Source organism: Equus przewalskii, chromosome 8 (genome assembly GCF_037783145.1).
Source record: "Equus przewalskii isolate Varuska chromosome 8, EquPr2, whole genome shotgun sequence".
Classification (NCBI taxonomy): Eukaryota; Metazoa; Chordata; class Mammalia; order Perissodactyla; family Equidae; genus Equus; species Equus przewalskii.
Window position 1 is genome coordinate 30,117,749 of NC_091838.1, and position 22,577 is coordinate 30,140,325.

General features: G+C 42.6%; 1 protein-coding gene and 1 pseudogene across 2 annotated transcripts in view; both read left to right on the top strand.

Annotated features, from left to right (window-relative positions):
* The first annotated feature begins 3,500 nt into the window (after positions 1-3,500).
* The window catches only part of OPRK1 (opioid receptor kappa 1), a 32,590-nt gene continuing 13,513 nt past the window's right edge, over positions 3,501-22,577 (top strand). The window contains exons 1-3 of one of the 2 annotated variants that reach the window (XM_070631645.1): positions 3,501-3,831; positions 4,206-4,510; positions 20,660-21,012. In XM_070631645.1, the coding sequence (XP_070487746.1) occupies positions 4,254-4,510; positions 20,660-21,012 (610 nt within the window). In that variant the 5' untranslated portion in view covers positions 3,501-3,831; positions 4,206-4,253. The remainder of the gene's footprint in view (positions 3,832-4,205; positions 4,511-20,659; positions 21,013-22,577) is intronic. The other variant, XM_008509252.2, reaches the window with a different exon arrangement.
* LOC139085234 (glyceraldehyde-3-phosphate dehydrogenase pseudogene) lies at positions 12,696-20,274 on the top strand (annotated as a pseudogene).

The following is a 22,577-nucleotide window of genomic DNA, read 5'->3' on the forward strand; positions in this document are numbered from 1 at the left end:
CTCTTGACTGACTCTTGGGTTGAAATCCCAAATATTCAACATTTATTTGTTAGGGTTCAGCATGATCTAGGGCTTGTCTACCATTTTATCTTGTCCATACTTCCCTTGGGCACCAGGCTCAGGTACCTTGGTCTCCCCTCACTTATACGAATGTGCCTACTCCTGCCCATCCATGTCCTTCATATACACTGTTCCTTGCCTAGAATGTTCCCTTTCTTTCTCTTTACCTGGAGAACTATGATACAGTCTTTAAATGTCAACTCCAATGTCACTTGGTCAGGAAGTACTTCCCTGATGCTTTTGTACTGAGTAAGCTTCCCTGACATCTGGTCTTCAGGTCCCTACAAACACGTGCAGGTTGTGTACCTGCAATAGTCACAGGATGCCTTCATGCCAAAGACATGAAGGGGACTTGAATATTTATTATGGCAGTTTGTTGACAGATATTAGTGAAGTGTCTTGAAGAAGGGGAGCCATTTTTTATGTTGCATAAGCTTGCTAAATTGGCTTCCTGCTACTCTGTTTTATTAAACACTTTTCCTACATAACACTTACCAGAGTTAACTGTATTCATTATTAACTATTCATAAGTTTTTAAAAAAATTTAGATTCTGTCACTCACACCAGATTATACATCCCCTTTGGGAAGGGATTGCCTTTACCTTGATTATTGTTGCAATCTCAAGTCTTGTCTTCTCATTTGCCACTTGGGGACATTCAGCAATATCTGATGAGTGAGGTGATCTGGAGCTGGCTGCATTCTGGTTTTCTTGGGGCTTCACTGGCTGCACCTGGGGTCTTAAGCGAACGTAACCGCTCTCTTCGCCTATGCTATATATTCGTTGCAGATTTATGTCTGTCATTAGAGACTCGAGAAAATGAGTTGATCACAGTTTGCTGGTGGGTTTTCTGGTCTATATGACACAAATGCCAAAGCACTCACCACCCAAGATGCTTTGTAGCATTAACCAATAAAAATCCTTGGAAACACATTTTCACTTTAAAAGTGCCTTACTTGTAGTTATAAGCATAGTGTCTGCATTGAGCAGAATGGCAGGTAAAGATGAAGGGCTAGTAAGTTTAACAACATGTGCTTTATATCAGTGTGTAATAGTACAGCACTTTAGTAGTTTATTTTTCCTTCCAATTTTATAGGCTTTTCTTCAATATTATGATAAAATCTCATACCCCTGACAAGCTGGCTCCACATAAACAGCTTCTCTGGCTGGTTTCAGAGACACAGGCATGTTCCCCTGGCAACCAGAGCCACCTGAAGTCTCCTTAATGCTCTACCCATTCTGGCTTCACTTTATTTTGGTCATTAATTTGGTAAAAAAGAAAAAAAAATAGGAATACTCAGATAAAACAAAACTACTTTTATCATAATTAGTAATTTCTTGCCTTCAAAAGATTGTCTCAATCAGTAGAGATTTCTTACCAATGATCAGAATAATCATCTTATAGTTGACACATCCCCGGCTGAGTTCTGCATTCTGCTTTTGTTACAGAAGTATTTTCCCAGCAAACCTTTCACATACACTGTAGATATGTGAGAAAGAGAGAGCAAGAGTTTGAATTATTGGAATTGTACCAACTTGGAAACTTCTTTAAAATTTTTACCTTTTTAAATCTTTACCTCAATCTTTTTCTTTCTTCTTTTTTGTCCTTGCTAAATACCCCCTCCTATATTTGTTTTGTCTTCTGGGGAAGAGCAGCTCTACATTTGTTCCCTTACAGGAAATTGTTCTGTTCAATTAGCTTATGGCAAGAACCAGAAACACCTACGTTTGAACCCAACTCTAACATCACCAGCTGTATGAGCCACATGTGTGCTAAATAAAAAGGTAACCAATGTGGTAGATGAGTGCAAAAGGAGGCTAAATACCGTAAACACATTTCAAAAGTGTGTAGCACAGGCGCAGTTGTATCTTCAGTGCATGAACTCATAGATAAGCGAGTTCATTCATCTATCTACCTTTAGCTAGGTAATAGAAAGATAGACAGATGAATAATTCTGCACTTCCCAGGTATTTTCCTTTAACATACTGCTTTTACTTTATTTCTGACTTGGATACTGCTCAGTTTTTGTGAACTTCAAACAAAACACCTTGCTGGGCTGGTTGGGTGGTAGCCCGGGATCCCACCTGCAGGAAGTGAGCCCCAGACATCGAGAGAAGATTCCTCTGCCATTATCCTAACAGAGAGGGGCTCTCATACTCATGGAGGGTCCAGCAGGTCTGATGTTTTGTAAAAGCAGATGTCATCTTCTAATGAAAGTCTGCAATCAGACTTAAAAGAAATATCAGACTTGATAATACTTATTTTCAAAACTCCTAAAGTGCCCAGAGTTGGAGGGATAATGTTGGGCAAAGGGAGCTTCCCTGTCGTTCTTCATATCACTGCTGAAGAGACTTGTCCATTTCCAGGCTCTGGTAAGACTCTTTGGGGGTCACAGTATCTTGGAAGAGGTAGGGGCCTTCTTTTGCTGTCAGTGGATGGATGGAATCAGCTGGTATGGTACTGAGGGGTAGGCATGGATGCGAGCTGTGGAAAGTAGTGGAGGAGCCATATTTGTCTCAAAAAGTCAGTCAGTCCTTAGATAAGGAATCCACTCTGGAAATTCAGGTGGTTGGACTCCTGGCATCTGTCCTCCAATACTCAGTTGGGAAAGGGGATCCCCTGCCCCCACCTCGATTGTCCCGCCCCCTCGCCACTCTCCTTCAGGATCTTCGCCTCAGTGGCAGAGTCCTGGCTCTCCTCCTCCAACCCACGTGTGCTTTCCTTCCTTTTCTTCACTGCCCGTGGGTGGATCCCTTTGCCTGAGGTCCTCTTTCACCCAACAGAATCTGACAGAATCCTTGGACAGGCAGAGCTATGCAAAGAGATGATGATTAAATTTCTCTGTGGGGGTTCAGGTTCTCAGAGGTATCATAGAGAAGGCGCTATGATGAACGAGAAGTGAAGAGAACATGATGGCTGTAGGGATTATTCTAAGAGAAAGAAGAGATCCTCACCTACTTGGACCAACACTGAGACCTGAGTGTAAGGAGAGAGTTTTTGTTTTTCCACAGGTGATACTATGCAGGACACGTAATACCTGTAAGGTGCACTCTGCGTGTCGCTCCAGTTAGAAGGGACTGAAAGAAAAAGAATGAGCAGAAATATTCTATATATGTATATTAAATCATTAGCATTTTATGACCTGGTCTTATTCTCGTTGGATCATTTTGCTAATTTATTTAGATAGGTCATTCAAATGAACAAAACTACGATTTTTCTCCTCACTTGAAAGATGTGTCTTGAGAATTATGCCTACAAGTTCTAGACATGTTATGCATAAATAATCCAGATGCACAGCACTGAATAGGCGCACCCTTTCTTATTACTAAGTCTAAAAGGCACAGGCTCCCTGTCTTCGGCCGCTTGGGAGGCTGCCCGGCCGTCAGAGGGAGGCTGTGCACCGCCTGGGAAGTTCCCGGCGCCGGGCGGCCCCCGCCTCCGCGGGAGGGCCCTTGGAGGGCGGAGGGCGGGGCGCGGCGCGGGGCGGAGCTGGCCGACGGGGCTCTCCGCCCGCCCGAGGCTCTCTGGATCTGGCCGCGTCCCGTCCGGCCAGGCTGAATCGCGGCCAGAAGTGGGAGCAGCGCGCTGAGCGCTGGGGACGGCGCTTGGCTGAAAAGGCGCCCTCGGCCAGAGCGCCGGCCCAGGTGTGAGAGCCGGCGGCGCGGGGCTGCGGGAGCGCGGCCACCCCGGCGGAGCGGCACCCGGGAACGCGGTGTTCAGCACCCGCCAGGGCGCTCCTTGGACTACTCCGCGCGTCTCCGGGAGCCAGAGGTGAGCTTTGGGCTTTCGAGGAGCAGTCTTTGGGAGCGAGGGCTCTGTGCTCGAGGAGTTTCTTGTCCCTGTGTGGCTCAGAGCGGCAGTTTGGGGACAGTTCCACCAGGGGACCATGCCTAGGAAAGGGAGAGCGGCGTCTCAGGAGCCTGGGAAAAGGAGCAAGCGCTCTCCGCCCCACGCGGCACCCAGCGGTGCGTCTGCTGGCCAGGGTGGCAGCGAGCGGTCCGTCTTCCCTGTCCCGCCCCCGGGTACCTATGGCCAGGTTGGGCATTAGCGAGGCCTGGGATCCCAGCGCCGCAGGCCTACGCACACTGGCCTGGGCGTGGGCAAAGTTTGCCTCTCGGGTCCACCCAGTTCCTTCGCTCCCGCAGCCCTGCAGGTGCCGCCTCTCCTCGCCCTCTAGCTGCAGCCGCCCGACCATGGAGTCGCCGGTTCAGATCTTCCGCGGGGAGCCGGGCCCCACCTGCGCCCCGAGCACCTGCCTGCTCCCCAACGACAGCGGCTGGTTCCCGGGCTGGGCCGAGCCGGACGGCAACAGCAGCGCGGGCTCCGAGGACGCGCCTCTGGAGCCCGCGCACATCTCCCCGGCCATCCCGGTCATCATCACGGCGGTCTACTCCGTGGTGTTCGTCGTGGGCTTAGTGGGCAACTCTCTGGTCATGTTCGTGATCATCCGGTGAGCGCGGGGTCCGGGCGCCGCAGTGGCCGGAGCCGGGAGGGAGGGTCGAGCCCGGCCACCAGGATGGACGGTGGGGCGCCAGCCAGGTGGGGGGGGGGGGGGGGGACTCTATTCCGTCGTACAGGGCTCCAGAGCTTCTGAGAGGGTGGTATCTTAGAAGAAGTGAAGGATTTCCTGGGAGAGTTTTTGGTGCGGGACTGAGAGATTCACACAGGGGGCATTGCGAGCGGCCAGAGGCCACTGAAAACTGCGTGGACCGGGAAAGTGCTAGGGTGTGGAACAGGGTCAGTATCTCCTGGTAAGGAAACTGTCCTTCTGCCTGGCCCTTTGCCTGGTTGCCTGCGCCAGTTTGAGCACTTTGTTTTGCCCTTTGCAAATCTTTCTTAAGATAAAATTTAGGCCCAACGAAAGCACTGAAGATAATTCAGAATTTTCTGTGACTCATAAGATCACTGTTATGGTTTATGAAGCAAAAGCTATTATACTGTTTAGGATTGTTGGTATCTAGACATGAGCCTTTTTAGTACTGAAATTCCATTTATTTGTTTAGAATATCAGTGACTTTTGTAAATAAGTCCTCCAATATTTATCCTCTAAAGTATGGGTTATGGAGATTTTCAAAATTGCTTTGCTTTTTACTTTCCACCGTGAGAAACTGCAGGTTTTATTTTATTGTTCTTTTGTGGAATTACATTGAAGTCAACTTCCAATAATAAATATCCAAATATCCACATACACGCTAATTTTCTAGTAAGTGAAGTGATTCTTATTTTGGCCTCTTTCCACAAAGAAAACAAGAAAAGAAAAAAAATCCCAAGGCTTTTTCTGGATGCCCTTTGAGATATATGTGTTTCACCTTCTGGGAGACTTGATGCTTTGGAAATAGACCTCTGAGAGTGAATAAAAAGCTTACCTTCCTTTAAGAAGTCCCTGTGAAATAAAGGATGCAGTCATTCTGTTTAGGAGCATTGAAAGGATGAAGAACTAATTTCTCTCTCTTTTTTAAATCCTGACTTTAGTTTTGAAACAGACTCTTTATTTATGATGAACTTAGAGAACAATATCTACAGTAGCATGACTCTTTCTCTTGGGAAATCATCATCATAAAAATGCCCATTTATTCCTTTTTGTTTGTCTTGGGAATGTCAGGTCTTTCGTCTTTATCTGTGCTTGGAACTGAAAACAATCATTTAAACCTCCGAATACATATTATAAAGCTTATTTCACCTCCCATTCGTGTTTGTAGCTTGATACCCTTGGTTTCCATAATTGCTTATTGCATTTTACAGGAATTCTATCAGTGATGAGTAAAGGCTACAGAAGAGGGGAATGTTTTAAAGGCAAATTTTTTCAAGTCATTAGTAATTTCAGGGCTGCTCTCCATTAGAGAGAAGATTATCGTAACCAAAGGAAAAGAAAAGACAGTTGTGGTCTAAATTATAATTAAGGTTTTTAGGAGATCTTTGGTACATAGGCCATTTTGTAATGAAACATTGTTACACAAAAGGAGGACGTCAAGAAAAAAAAACTCTGTTCCTACTCATATCAAATTTAAATGCTTGAGTAAAACAGATACATCTTACTGTCATTTGAATGAACACCTGAAGTTTTGGGTTTGAGAAGAGCTTCTTATAAATTTTTATACAGCACTACAGACAAGGATTTAAAAGAATGAAGAATCCTAAAATATGTGCAAAGACAACTCCATGGGGAACATTAGATGTGTCAGAAGGAAACAAGAATCATTGTAAGGGCTGGCCCCATGGCCTGGCAGTTAAGTTCGCATGCTTCACGTCTGGCCCAGGTTCACTGGTTTGGATCCGGGGTGCAGACCTACACACCGCTCATCAAGCCATGCTCTGGTGGCATCTCACATACAAGAACTAGAATGGCTTACAACTAGGATATAAAATCATGTGCTGGGGCTTTGGGGAGGAAAAAAACCAGGAAGATTGGCAACAGATGTTAGTGCTCAGGGCCAGTCTTCCTCACCGAAAAAAAAAAGAAAAGAAAAAAATGGAATCGTAAATTAACTAGGACTTTTAGTGATAAATTTAAAGAAATGTAAATTAAATATAAATATATGTGACAATTTAAATATAAATGTATATATCATAATTGTCTAGGACTAAAGATATCCAGGACTAAAATTTGTTAGCAGGGGATGAATTCAGCTCAAAAAACCAAAAGAAGTTAGTTCACATTGCAGCAGCATCCATCCTCCCACCCTCTTCTCAACTACTTGGAGATTAACTTTGATAATAAATGAAAAGTGAAGAATTATACTGTCATCTTGAAATGCTAACCTACTAAAACAATAGTTCACTTAAAACTATCGCTAAAAGGATTAAGGAGTGTTTAGTGTTTGTTCAGACTTATAGATGGTCAAAGAATTGAGAAATAAAACCTCAGAAGAGAGGTGGATAGCTTTGGGTTTATTTCACTCAGGAGAAGAAAGGACTGAAGATTCGAGAGAGGGTGGCATCAAGAGGGCTATGGTATGCTCACTGGAACTGAGAGCAGACCCAGAGTGTGGAATTCAAATGCAGCTATCATAATTGATGTTGAGGGCTGAGCAACATTGCTTAAAAAATGAGGGTCACTTTTGAGAAGAATCCTATTTTTAAAATATTGTACATCAAAAGGATCCTGGTGTACGTGGTTCAGTCATTTAGGACATCATTCTGGAGATGGAATTTAGATGTTTGGATGGTGGGGCAGGTGTGGGTATAGGATGGCCAGCTCAGACCTGGGGAGAAAGTGAGAATTGTGGGAAAAGCTTTGACTCTTTAAACCTGCCTTACAAGTAGCTTTTCCTATCTTGGGCACCTGGAATGCTGCCCATATCTTCTGAAGATACTTAAAGTTTCAAGGGTTTTCATCATTTAACATATACTAACTGCCATAATTCCTGAATATTAGGGCCCATTAACCTTTCACTGTGAAAACCTTAAAATTTAAGCACTCTAATCTTGCCTTTCTCCAGGCTTTGGGGTTTGTGGTCCTTGGGTGGGAAATTCTTACCTCAGCCCCTTGATTCATGTCCCTGGGTCTTAACACCATGGATGTGCCCTTGGGTGTGACACTCAGGGTCCTAACCTCCTGTTCTCTTCACCTCCTCCTGCGCAGGTCGCCTGCAATGAATGCTATGATGCCCACACACGCCCACACCCTAGAGGTTTCCAGACAGTCCTACCTCTGACATCTTAAACACACTTTCTGCCATTCTTGTTACAAATTCCCACACATACGGCTGTCTCTCCTCCTAGCAAAAATGATTAAAATTTAATGAACACTTAATATGTGCCAGGCCAGTAAAACTGCCTACTTCCTGTGAATTATTTTATTTAATCTTCACGACCATAGGTATATTAACATACCCATTTAACAGATGATGGAACTAAGGCAAAGAAAGAGTAAACAAATTGACTAAGGTGATACCTTGTTAACTTGTGGGGCCAGGATGGTCCCAGCAGCCTGACCCCAGGTCCTGTGCTTTGATCCACTCTGCTATTCATTTTCCACTATATCACTTCCGCAGACATTTGGATACCTTCTTACCTGGCGGTCCTTCATTTTCTCCCAGACTCTCTCTTCTTTTCTTACCTAGCCTAGACTCCAGGAACCATCACTTCAGCCTCTGTTGACGATACACTCAACTGTCTTGCCTTCTTGTCTTTCTGCCACTGTCTTCCACCAAAGCTTAACCCTGGATCAAGCCAGTAACCTATCTTCCTTGTTCCTATACCCAGCTAATTGAATGCTGCTGAATGAAATCAATTTTATCTTTGTCAAGGCAAAGTCACTGCCTTCAAGTGTATCTGACACCAATTCTACCTAGTTTTTCTGTGTCTCTCTCCTGTTTCCCAGAAAGAGCCAATTTCTTTTCCCATTTCCCATAAAAAAAAAAAAAACAAACCTTAATGTAATCAGTACTAATTCCGAAGCCCTCTACCTGACCATATTCGCCTCATGGTCAGCAATCGTCTTACCCTGTAGTTCACTGTGACACTAGCGTCCAGCTGCTGGGAATGCTCCTTCTCCTACATGCGTGCTTTGGCAGGCACCCTCCCCTTGTTCCATTCCATCTCAGTTGAAGACGTTCCTTCCTTCTATCCAGGGCAAATCCCTGCTTCTGTGTTTTGAATCTCATCGCCTCCTGCTTTCCTGACGTCTTTGCGGTATCTATCTCCTTTCTACCCTACCTGTAAGCTCTCCCTCTGCACTGCTTGTGTCCCTTAAGCACCTGGGCATACTCAAGTCTCTGTCGTCTTACAATCAACATCCACCAACCTTCCATTTTTCTGAGTTCCCTTAGCTAACGTCCCTTCCTTCTCCTGTCTGCCGTAGGTGAGCTTCTTGGAGGAATGGTCCCTCCTCTTAGTGTCCTTCTCTTCACCTGTTCCCTAGCCCAGTGCACTTCTGTTCCCTCCCTGACGCTGCTTTACCAAAGCTATAACATTCACATTTCAGATGCTCGTTTTAGGCTGGCTACTTGACTTCTGTGGAGATTTTGCATATTTGACCAATTTTTTGTCCCTCACTTTCTCCAATAGCACTCTGTCCTTGACTTCCTTCCACTTCCTCTGGGTTTCTCTCCTGTCTCCTTCACTGATTCCTCTTCCTCTGATGTTTCTTAAATGATCATATCCCGAGCCTTCTTAGTTCTCTTCTGTTCTTTTTGTGTACTTTCCACATGAGTCAGGATTCAACCAGCGAAGCAGAGCCAGTAGGAGATGAACATGTTAAGAGATTTATTGCAAGGAATTGGCTTACATGGTTGTGGGCTGGCTAGGCAAGTCTGAAACCCATAGAGCAGGCCTCAGGAAAGACATGCTGCCATCCTAGGTGGAATTTATTTTTCTCAGGGAAGTCTCAGCTCTGCTCTTAAGGCTTTCAACTGATTGGATCAGCCCCACGCAGATTATCTAGGATAATCTCCCTTGTTTAATGTCAACTGATTATGGACTTTAACCACATATACAAAACACCTTCACAGCAGCACCTAGATGAGTGTTTGACTAAATATCTTGGAACTGTAACCCGGCCAAGAAGACACATCAGACTGACCATCGCACTCTCAGTACTATCATCCATTTTGTGGCCATAACTTTCAGGGAAACGTTGACCAATCCTGAGTCTATGTATCAGTCTCCAAGTTATTCATCCCTCACTAAAGACTCAGCTGGTCTCCATCCTTCTGGCTTTATGTGACTATGTCATACGTACCTCAGGTTTCTAGAGAAACTGCCTGTATTATTTCACTAGGGCTGCTGTAACAAAGTACCACAGACTGGGTGGCTTAAACAATAGAAATTTATTTTCTCATACTCCTGGAGGCTAGAAGTCCAAGATCCAGGTGTCAGCAGGGCTGGCTTCTCCTGAGACCTGTCTCCTTGGCTTGCCGATGGTCATCTTCTCTCTGTGTCTTCACATGGTCTTCCCTCTGTGCATGTCTGTGTTCTGATCTCCTCTTCTTATAAACATACTAGTCATATTGGATTAGGGGCTGCCCTAATGACTTTATTTTACCCTAATTTTACCTCTTTAAAGTCCCTATCTTCAAATACAGTCCCATTCTGAGATACTGGGGCCTAGGACTTGATCATAAGAATTTCAGGGGACACGAATGAACCCTAAACACTGCCCATCCCCTTTCTGTGCTCCTTAAGAAAACACTCTCCTCCAGCTTCAGTTTCCACAATGATTATGTATATGTTCTCTTTGTTTAATTTAAAGAAAGTTTTACTCTTGTAAAGGGATGTTTCTTTGTAAATTAGCAGTAAAGACAAACAAGGAAAAATTTATTAGGAAAAGAATAGCAGAAATCAGAAAATTGTTTGGTACTAGGTCTTACGTTTGTCTGTTCCTCTTTTCACTAGTTTTCATTAATTTGTTGCTACCACAATAAAGACCTCTAGGGATCAGCCTTCTGCTGGCCTTGCCCTGGGAGTAGAAGACTTTTGCTTCCTTATGGTTCAGCCTGGACAGTGTTGAAATTTTCTAAAAGGAGTAACTTTATAAGGGGCTTAGAAAAAAACAAAACCACAAAAATACAGTGAAAGTGGTTCCATTTATTGAACTCAAATTTCTTCTCCATAGGCAGACAACCCACCCAAGCTTGCTAGGCATGGAGGTTATTTCTCACGAAGGTACCTGTTTTCTTGCTCCTAAATAGAGGGACAGAGGGTTTCTCCCCCAAGCCGCTGACAGAAGTTCCACATTCTACTCTTTTGAGACCATCTTAGGTTACGTAGCATATACTGACTCCCTCAGGTCTCCCCTGAGCCAGTCTGGGCCCCATTGGTGAACTTGTGCCAGTCCCGTCGAAACTGTATGGCTGTCACCAAATTGGGGAAGTACAGGAAGGATTGGGATGACCCAGTCAGAGCGTCTACGACAGTGCCTACCTCTTTTCCGTCCCTGGTCTTCTTCCTCCTCCGTGAAGTGCTCATTGTAATCATTGCAATTGTATGTACACACATATTCCATATTCTCTTAAATGTCAGCATAGCCTTTTTTGCTAGGGCTGGCCAATTTAGTGTTAGTGATGGCCAGTTTTTTTGGAAGTGGGTGATCAGGTCCTTCTTCCTAGTCTGGCTTAGTCTGCAAGCTCTTCTGAAACCTGTCCACCATGGGTGATCCTGCTGGTGTTTGACACTGGTGGCATTGCTTTAAGCATCACAGCTATATAGCCTACCTTAGATAATATCACCAAACCACACCTAGACAGGTGTTAAAGAAGAGGCAGAGGTATACTGATATAATTAACCATGTGCCGCTCCCTATCTAACATCAGACTTACCTGAGGCTTTGATTAAAAAAATATGGTTTAGGGGCTGGCCCCGTGGCCGAGTGGTTAAGTTCGCGTGCTCCGCTGCAGGCGGCCCAGTGTTTCGTCGGTTCGAATCCTGGGCGCGGACATGGCACTGCTCGTCAGACCACGCTGAGGCAGCGTCCCACATGCCACAACTAGAGGAACCCACAATGAAGAATACACAACTATGTACCGGGGGGCTTTGGGGAGAAAAAGGAAAAAATAAAATCTTTAAAAAAAACAAAAAATATGGTTTAATCTATCCTGAACCCCCTCTTGGAGTCAAAATTAAGCATTTCCTTTAAAGCAAGCTTAACAAAAATAACTTCAGAAATTATTTTCAAAAGAGCCTATCTTGCATTTCTCAAAGTACTTTTATTATTTGACAAGCTCTTAAAAGAGAGAATTGGTTTCATTGTAACTGTTTATATGGATTAGCTAAATGCGATTATTTTCTTCCCTGTGGGACATGTGATTGCAGAAGTCCAAATCCTCTTGGAACTATTTCAGAGATCACAGACTAAACAGCTACCCTCCTCCACCCCCAAGAAAAGAAAAAGGGAAAGGAGAAAACAACAAAGAAAACGAAAGAGAAAAAACCCAATTTGATGGTCAGGTATAGAGCTCCTAAACTTTACAGACTCCAGGCAAAATTGTAGTCTTCAAAATCACTTTTTGATTGTGCTGACATTACAATTTTTCCTATATACTTCTAGGTATCTAGATAGTTGTACACTAAAGTTAGTTTCAGGAGGAACTTCTCGCTGGGAGATGATAGCTCCTCTCCATAAATCACCCAGCAGTATCTCGTGAGCAGCTGCATTTTTGTGTGAATTATGTGGTTGGCACCTCCTTCACTTCAGATCAGCTTGTGGATACACTCAGTTGTCATTGCCTGGGAGGCTCTGTGCTCAGCTAAAAACCTAAAATTGTGAGGCTGCTGGAAAATTGCCTTTCTAAAGTTTGGCTTACATAGTTTCAGTGGTACAAGTAATACAGGTTTAGAACTGTATTAACAAAAGATGGTTTCAGAATAACGTTTATTCCTCAAAAGAAAATCAGTCAATAGTTTTGTTTGTTTCTTTCTTTCTTTGGAGGGGATGCTGGCTTACGTCTTAGATAAGGAAGACTTATGTAAGAAGAATAGATTTCTAAGCATGGGGATAATCTTGTAAATGTCTTGTATTTCTGTATTTATCCTCTCCACTGGTCAAGCAAGTCAGAATTTAAATGAAAAAAGAGAAAAACATAAAATGTGATGAGTTGAGAGATCCCAAAGGATTGGTCTGAAGGTGGGGAGGGAAGCCTTCAGATTAAGAAGGGCTCCAGTTATGAGCATTTAGAGATCAGCTATAACAATAGGGACGATTTTCTGAGCTCCTGTTGAGTATTAACTCGTTTAACTCACAACAAAACTCTGAGCTCTCTCTGCCTGACTAGGTTGCTTTCCACCTAGTGAAGGGCTCACTTCCTCCAACAGAGGACAGAGGTAGGAGAGTAGTGTGTGGCACCCCTGCTGGCACCTTGTGTCTTACCTCAGCTAGGTCAATTTTCTGTATAAAAATAGAAAAATAATTTAAGATATTAAATATTAAATCTGGGTACTTCTAGATATCCAGATAGTTGTACACTAGGAAACAACACATCAGTCATTTGAGATTTGTAGTTTTCTACTGGGTGCTGTTGGGCATGTGTGCATAGCTGAATGCACCAGAACATTCATTCTGAAAGTCAGGGCCATGACTATGGAGAGGATGAACAGTTCCCGAGGCACTGGCTTGGCAGTGAAATCATTTCTTCACCCTTCCCCTCCTTCCCCTCTACCCCTACCCTGCCTGGACAGCCTGCTTGGGGTGCAGTGTGTTGCATGTCTGCCATCTGGCTGTGTATCTGCAGTGTAGACAGCGGTAGAACTCAGGGACGGGCTCTACTCCTCCTGTTATCTTTATCACTTTTGCTCTTTGCGTAGGAGGGTAATTCTGGGGAACCAAAGGGGCCTGATGCCTATGTGAATGGGACTCCCTTAGAATACTTCAGATAGAGGCAAATTCAAAGTCAGATCATTGGAGAAACAAAGACTGAATTTCCCTTCTTTCTAAAAAATTAATAAGCTACTGCTCTTTGGTGAAGAACCATAATTTCAATAGTAAATAATCCACAAGGATGTATAGCAAATTAATTTCATTGAGATGAACTGAAGATATCTGGAGAATTTAAGGAAGCAAACTCATTATGTTTTCAAAGAGTTCTTCTGAGAATTCACATCGGTACAGCAATTATTATTCCTCATCATTTTAAACATAAACCTAGAATGCTATGTATCTGGAAAACATAAAACATTAGCCCAGTGAGGGGCAGTATGCTGATGTTGTATATCAGTATTCCCTTCTGGACCATACCCTGTGGTCCTCATGTCAATTGTTTTCTCCCCTCATGACACATACTTCACCACACAATTCAGAATGTTTTTCGATCTTTAGCTGCTGGAAGTGGCAGAATTTGAAGAATCATATTATTTCTCTGATAAAATTTCTGACTCCTCAAGAAGATTTGCATGACAGCCCTGAAGTCCTTTACTTACTAGGTATAGACTCTGAGAACCCCTGGGAATCATCTTCAGAAAAGCACATTAGTGTCTTAAGGGAGTGTAATATGGGTTATTAGGACTGTGGAAGGTAATTAATAATAACAGTAATAATAATAATAACAGCAGCAACAGCAATGGTGACAATGGAGGCTGGCATTAATTGAGCAATTATCAAGTACCAAGTCCTGTGTAAAGTAATTTGAGGTATTGTCTCATTTAATCATCATGACAACTGCCAGATAATATAAAGTTCCTAAAACAGTGTCTGCCACATAATTAGTCCTCAATAAATGCTTAAAGTGGGTTTTCCTCCTTGTGTTCAAGGTCCTCTGTGGCCTGACACCCCTTTTCCCATCACAACCAGCGTTTCATTACCCTGCAACAGGACACCTGATCCTTGAAAAAGACTCTTGCCCCCAAACCTCTCTATCTATCCACATCCTTCTCAAAGTGCAAGATCCTGTCCAGGTTCTCCATTCTTTAAGATCTCTTCCCTACACACTGGTCTTTCCCTTCTGTTTATTCCTCTTGTTCACATTATAATTTTGACTCAATTAGTTTAAAAGATTCTAGGAGCAGGATCCGTTTATTGAATATATTTTTCAGCCATTTTCAATGTCTAGTATATTACTGTGTATGGAGTGGGCACTTAAAAATGTGTTGCAATAATGAAAGGATGAAGACAGGAGAGGGAGCACGAACATAACTAGAGAGAGAAGTGAGGATGTGTGTATGTCAACATGGGGGGCAATTGCAAGTAAAAGCTAAAAATAGCTAAAATCAATAAAACTGAAAACGTGTTTGTGTTTAAGGATATGTGATACTTAGCTATCAAGATTATGGATTTATCATGTTATTGTAAAGCTAAAAAGGAGCTCCTGATTAAAGAAGCATCATTTAAGTTAAAAAAAGAAGCCACTTGGGGCTTTCTGCTCCTCCTCGTTTGACAGACAGCCGCTTCCCTTCTGCACTGCTAGCCACCTGCCCGCGACGCGATGGTGAAGGTCGGAGTAAATGGATTTGGCCGTATTAGGCGCCTGGTCACCAGGGCTGCTTTTAACTCTGGCAAAGTGGATATTGTCGCCATCAATGACCCCTTCATTGACCTCAACTACATGGTCTACATGTTTCAGTATGATTTCACCCATGGCAAGTTCCATGGCACAGTCAAGGCCGAGCACGGGAAGCTTGTCATCAACGGAAAGGCCATCACCATCTTCCAGGAGCGAGATCCCGCCAACATCAAATGGGGCGATGCTGGTGCTGAATATGTTGTGGAGTCCACTGGTGTCTTCACTGCCTTGGAGAAGGCTGGGGCTCACTTGAAGGGTGGAGCCAAAAGGGTCATCATCTCTGCCCCTTCTGCTGATGCCCCAATGTTTGTGATGGGCGTGAACCACGAGAAGTATGACAATTCCCTGAAGATTGTCAGCAATGCCTCCTGCACCACCAGTTGCTTGGCCCCCCTGGCCAAGGTCATCCATGACCACTTTGGCATCGTGGAGGGACTCATGACTGCAGTGCATGCCATCACTGCCACCCAGAAGACCGTGGATGGCCCCTCTGGGAAGCTGTGGCGCGATGGCCGAGGGGCTGCCCAGAACATCATCCCTGCTTCTACTGGTGCTGCCAAGGCTGTGGGCAAGGTCATCCCTGAGCTGAATGGGAAGCTCACTGGCATGGCCTCCCGTGTCCCCACGCCTAATGTGTCAGTCGTGGATCTGACCTGCCGCCTGGAGAAAGCTGCCAAATACGATGAGATCAAGAAGGTGGTGAAGCAAGCATCAGAGGGCCCCCTCAAGGGCATCCTGGGCTACACTGAGGACCAGGTTGTCTCCTGCGATTTTAACAGTGACACCCACTCTTCCACCTTCGATGCTGGGGCTGGCATTGCCCTCAATGACCACTTTGTCAAGCTCATTTCCTGGTATGACAATGAATTTGGCTACAGCAATAAGGTGGTGGACCTTATGGCCCACATGGCCTCCAAGGAGTAAGAGCCCCCTGGACCACCAATCACCCAGCGAGAGAAGGAGAAAGGCCCTCAGCTGCTGGGAGTGCTTGCCTCAACTTGATCCCCTAACATATTGAGAGTCTCCTGACCTCCACAGTTTCCATCTCAGACCCCCTGAAGAAGGGGAGGGGCTTGGGGAGCCCTACCTTGTCATGTACCATCAATAAAGTACACTATACCCAGCCAAAAAAAAAAAAGAAGCCACTTGGGCAGTTCATCTCAATAGCAAGAGATGCTAATAATCCAGGAATGGTCTCTTCTACCTGCATATTGTCTGAGCACAGCAAGCACATGGAAAGGACAAGAAGCCCTGAGACCACTGTGCCACAAGGTCACTGTTCCTCCTGCTAGTGCCTCATTTCTTGCGTTGAAAGTGCTACACTCTCCCAGAAACCCTTCCTGGTGATACTGGTTCCTGATAGCTCAGCAGAAAACTTTGTTCCCCTCGCCATCACACAGGCATTTATGATTGCTAATTTAGAAGCCACTGCTCAATTCTCTGTCAAGAGAACTACACTGGGAGGGTGTTGAGTTAAGGTGTGATGGCAAACATTTCTACCTCCCAGAGAAACCCTCCGCCATGTTGCCCAGCAGTGACCTTCCTCATGAATACCCTGAGTACCCTATTTGACCCGTCTTCCTGGCTTGCCCTATGCATCCTGCCTAGTACACCGTACTGTTGTTTCTGGATTTGTAACATTGTCAAGTTTGGTGAGGACGGCCCACAGACTTTGCTCTTTTAGTGCCATATGTTCCTACAGTGTGTACCCTAAAAAGTGCAACCACTCGCTGCCAGCCCACCTCCAGCTTCTCCATACAAGCCAAAACTTTGCACCCAGATGGTGCCATTTTACTTGAAATACTTGTGAATTTTTGTAAAGCAGTCTGGATGAAATGGAAAATAATTTCATATCCTATCATAGTAAGAAAGCTTACTTTTTTTTTTCACCAGTGGATATACAATGACTGAAAGGACTAACTGCCGTTTCACTTTGGCTAAATATGAACAATACCCAAGTGCTCAACCATACTGTCTGAGGGTGAGGGTCTTGTCTTATAATCACGTGTTCACAGGATCCAGTCCAGTGTAGTATAAAACAGACTGTTAGTAAATATTTCTTGAACTCATAGTTTGTTTATTACTTTTAATTATACTTGTTTAGTTCTCCTTTTCAGTGTTGTAGATTTATAAGGTCTTCCAGAACCCTGGAAGAGGGGCCTTGTCCTGCTGCCCTTTCTGGATCCTCCCACTGATCTCCTGCCTCTGCTGACATTAGATAAATCATTTGCTCACCTGAGTCCAACTTTCCTCAGCTATATTAGGGAAAATACATAAATCTCCTGGGTAAGCTCAAAGGGCAGGTGTGAGAATCAAGTAACGTACATGGAAGTCAAAATACTGGGTTTTGTAAATTAAAAAGTGCTGGGGAGATGTAAGAATGCAGGTACTGGGATCAAACCCCTTGGGTTGAATGCTTGTGATGCTTTTTATAACTGTTTTACTTTGAGAAATTTATATAACTCCTGTGATTCTCAGGAACCTTATCTATTGAATAGGGATACTGATGTCTACCACACAGAGTTGCTGTGAGGACTAAAAGTGATAAAGCATGGGGAATGTACAGCAGAGTGCCTGACACAGAGTGTTTTGAAATAAATGCTTGTTATGATTATTGTCATTAACATGAACCATTTCAAGACAGGGGGGTGATGCCATGATATTGGGATGTTGGCAAATCCAGGAGTCTCATGGCAGGAGAGTGCAGACACCTTTCTAGGTCCCTGGTGGATGTCTCCTGAGCCTTGGGGATGGTAGCAGTGGTAGCTCCTATATAAGTGATCTGGGCAGAGCTTATTTCTCTGGGAGCAGAGACTTTTGCTACAATTAACACAATTTGTAGACATTTTTGTTGTGGGTACTGATCTCTCTTATTCTGAGATCGATGAAAGGATTTGAGTTCTATATAAGTTCAAACCTTAAGCAATTTCTTATATATATTTGTTATAAATAATTTTGAAAAACTAAGAGCAGGTTACAACTCAACATTTTATGATAAAGATGCATATTATATTTTATTGGAACTCACATATCATTCCATTCATGTTCTTTTAGCATGTAAGATCCCAGGCTTCATTTTTACTCTTGTCTTTTATATTGAAGCTGAATTGGGTAAATACTACTATGGGTGTTAACTAGAAACTACCTTCTTCTCTGCTTCCCATGGCAACTGGTGGCTTCCACCCATATAAGAGGGAGAAGAGGAGTTGGAGAAGATGAAATAAGTTAGACATATTCTCCTGATCAGGTGCATTTCATTAATTATCTCAGGAGCTCTAAGAAAATAAGCATTGCATTTCCCATTTTATAGTTGGGAAACTGAAGCTTAGGATTTTTAGTGACCTCTTCAAAGTCTGTCAGTGGTAGGGAAATACAAGGACTATAATCCGGGTCTACCTAACTATAAGGCAGAGAACATCAGTCTAACTTCATAAAGAAAAAGGAGAATATCAAAGTCACAAAATATGAGAGTAGAAGTCAAAGATATTGCCTGCTGAAATCCTTGCTAATATCAGGGATTCGAAGAGAAAATGTTGAAAGAATAGGATGTTGACTTATGAGAGGCATTTTGAAACGTAAGTCCATATTTTTAAAAAGACACTAGTTAAACAGCATTTCAGTCTTGCTCATTAGAAGGATTTGGGGGCCGGCCCCATGGCTGAGTGGTTAAGTTTGTGTGCTCCACTTCAGCAGGCCGGGGTTCACCAGTTCGGATCCTGGGCGCAGATCTACACATTGCTCATCAAGCCATGCTGTGGTGGCATCCCACATAGAAGAACTAGAAGGACTCATAACTCTGATATATAGCTATGTACTGGGGCTTTGGTGGGTGGAGGGGAAGAGGAAGATTGGCAACAGATGTTAGTTTAGGGCCAATCTTCCTCACCAAAAAAAAGTATACCTTAAAAACAAAAAAGCATTTGGCTTTGTCTTGGTAAGTGTACTTGCTTAGTTATGTGTCTTTATAAAGCCTATGCTTTGAGCATTGGCCATGTACATTCGATCACTTTCTAAAACTTACAGGTCCTTTAATGATATTTGAGTAAAAACTGTAAAGACAAAACATATTTTTAAATAAAGTCCTCATGCTCCAGATTAAAGTACTGTTTAGTTAACAGACATCAGAATGGAAACCAACAGATCCCGACTCCAGTACCAGTCTTTACAATGCCTTCATCAAAACACAGACAAATCTTTTTCTTAACAAGAAGAGAAGAGAGCAGGGGAAAATTGGTGTGGGAGGCAGTGGGATGCTGAGAGTGAAGTGTGATCCTGTGTCAGGTATTTTGAGTCAGGTCATCTACTGTCTTTGTCTCATGTACTGCTGGTTCAGTTGTATTATCTTTAACAGGAACTGAAACTCGCAAAAGTCATGTACTGAGTTCAGACTCAGTACTGTTTGACTTCACATTATACCACGCTGCCTCCAAGGGGAGCCAAGGCTGTACTATCACGTCATGTCAGAAGTTTCTCATGTAGAAATTTGTGTATTGAAAGATACCAATGTAATAATCAATAAATACTATTGATATTGATTTTATAGCCAAAGCAGAAGTAGTTTTCCATAAGACAGCTCCTTATAGATGACCTTTAATAAAAGTCAAGGCCGTAGCATTGAAGCTCCTTGAAGGAATATGGCGCATGGCTGAATTAATTGTGATGTGGTCTATAAATCTGAGGTGTGTAGAATGTACTAACATGTGAATTTTTCTAACATATCTTAGCAGTTGACTCTGAAAAGCTGGGGATATAGTTTGAAACGTTTCATGCCCCGTAGATCCTTGAGGAAGCATTCTCTAAATAAAACAATCCTCTTCAGTTTTAGTTGAAAATGCAATTGTTCTAAACATCTTCATGTTATAATGCAAAGAATAATTTTGGCTTAAAGGCAATCTTTCTGACTTTGAAAATTACTATCTCCTCATTGAAAGATGAAACAAATTATGTGCTTTAAAAGTCTCTCAAGATAAGAGTAAAGAAGAAAACAATTATTTCTCACCTATTATACCAGATTACATTTAGTGCTATGACATGTATAAGGCAAGAACACAGCCTGCTTTATCTATGTAAGGCATTTAAAATGAAAAACTAGTGGCACATTGCAAACAACAATCAACAAACTTTACTGTGTTTTAGTCATTGAAATTGGATGTATTTAAAAAATGAAAACTATTTTGCATCTTCAAAAGACGTTGTAATTACAATGATTGATTTCTCAAAGTCACCGTGAAGAGAACTGAATGTGTTTTGTCTTTGTTTTACATAGTGAAAGAAAAAGAATAAAGTATTTAGAAAAAATGCTTAAAGCCAAGCAACTCGGGGTAGGATTAAAATGAATTTTCAACCACAAAATAAAGACCTGTATTATATGCAAATCTGTTGAAAAGATGTATATGTGTATTTATCTATTTATCTATCTATGCTGTTTTCATTTTTATTTAAATATTTTTTGAGCAAAGCACGAGAAAAAAAACCTAAATAAAGTCAGAGATTTTTGCCCATTTTTCTTCTACCCATTGTGTCTAGAACAGTCCTTTCATATATTAGACACTCAATAAATGTGTGAAGAATATGTGAATGAAAAACAGTCCAAAGGCTGTCACAAACACATTCACCTCATGGATTTGACTTGAAGATGGAGAGAACTGATCTTATTTCTTGTCTTTTAGATACACGAAGATGAAGACAGCAACTAACATTTATATATTTAACCTGGCTTTGGCAGATGCTTTAGTTACTACAACCATGCCCTTCCAGAGCACGGTCTATCTGATGAATTCCTGGCCATTTGGGGATGTGCTGTGCAAGATAGTCATTTCCATTGACTACTATAACATGTTTACCAGCATATTCACCTTGACCATGATGAGTGTGGACCGATACATTGCTGTGTGCCACCCTGTCAAGGCTTTGGACTTCCGCACACCCTTGAAGGCAAAGATCATCAATATCTGTATTTGGCTTCTGTCTTCATCTGTTGGCATATCTGCAATAGTTCTTGGAGGAACCAAAGTCAGGGAAGGTAAGGATAGTCATTTTCATTCCATTTTTTAAAACTTCTGATTATACAAACTCTTAATTTGGGAGTGAGTAGGACACACCTCTAAGGGAAAAGCCAAAAGTCAATAAAAATAAAATGCCTAAATCTATGGAAGATGAGAAATAAAACACTTTTGTGTTCCTTTCCACATCTAAACAAAGAATGGGATAATGACGTTACCCAAAACAGACACCTGACCTATCTCCTATTCTGGAAATCCTTGTCAGAATCTAGAGGGATATGGATGAAGTAAAGAACCACAGGCATGTGAATTTTTAAAATACACTTCCTGGCAATTCCAAGATATACCTCCTCGTTCCTCTTCTTTCTCCTTGAATTATTAGAGACATATGCTGCCTCGTTACTCTTTTTCCCTTAGGGGTTAATCTCCATGTCTCAATCATAACAACTTCATTTGGCTGGAGGCCCTTCAAAATTGGGTTCACAGATGCATTGTAGTACAGATGAGCAAAGCTGTCAGAGTTTGGACATTTTCGTTCTTACCCCATGCAAACAGAAACTTGATGTTTTCCCTGTATTTCTAAGACATCGATTCTCATACTGGCCCGCATATGGAAATCACCCAGGTGCTTTAGAAAATACTGCTGCCTGGGTGCCACCCCTGGAGTGTCTGGTTTAATTGACCTGAGGCAAAATCTGTGTGTCAAGATTTTTAAGATCTTCCTGGGTAACTCTGACCTGCAGCCAAGGTTCTTGGAGTTTTGCTTACTGGTAAAAGATAAAGCTGTGAAAATATCCTTGGTCTTAATAGAAATTTATGAGGGGGGAGGAGGAGAGTGGTCACTTTGGACTTTATAAATGCTATTTATTGCTTTAGCAGTTGTCTGAATGCTCCAGTTTATTAGGGAAGTTCATGATACTGTCAGTGCAGATCACTGAATACGGGTAGCAGGGACTTTCCAGGTTATAGTGCCAGGGCAGTTGCTAAAATCGTAGCTTATCTTGCATGGTACTCTTTTTTTAATGAAGCATAATCTTTTTCCTCTGAAACTGTAAAATGAGTTTCCAGCATAGGCACTGCAGGTGTTAAGCTATAATACTTGGTAAATTTTACAAAATGTCAAACTTTATCAGAGAACCATTTTTTTAAAAGGATTACTTACAGATAGGATTCTGTTTCTTCAAGCACACAATAAATGGGAATAAAATTGCAAGAGCTCTTCTGAGCCTTAGGTGTTTATGCATAATAACTCGGATTCAAGAGGAGATGCTGCATATACATTATGAGACTAAGAAGAATGGGCTAAATAATAGAGGAAGATGGATGATTCTTCCCAGGACAAATAAAGGATTGATTTTTATATTTCATGTTACACTTATAAACTTAACCACTACATTCCTCTAATCATTGTCAGACAATGACATCCTAAAAGAAATGGATTTCAATTAGGTTTTTCAAAGAGGGAATCAAGATACATGTGAATTTCCAGGAGGGAGTTGCTATGGATGAATGTGTGCAGAGGCAATGGAATAAAAGATCCACCAGTGTTGGCAGAAGATTAATTTGTGCAGCAAATAGAGGGGAA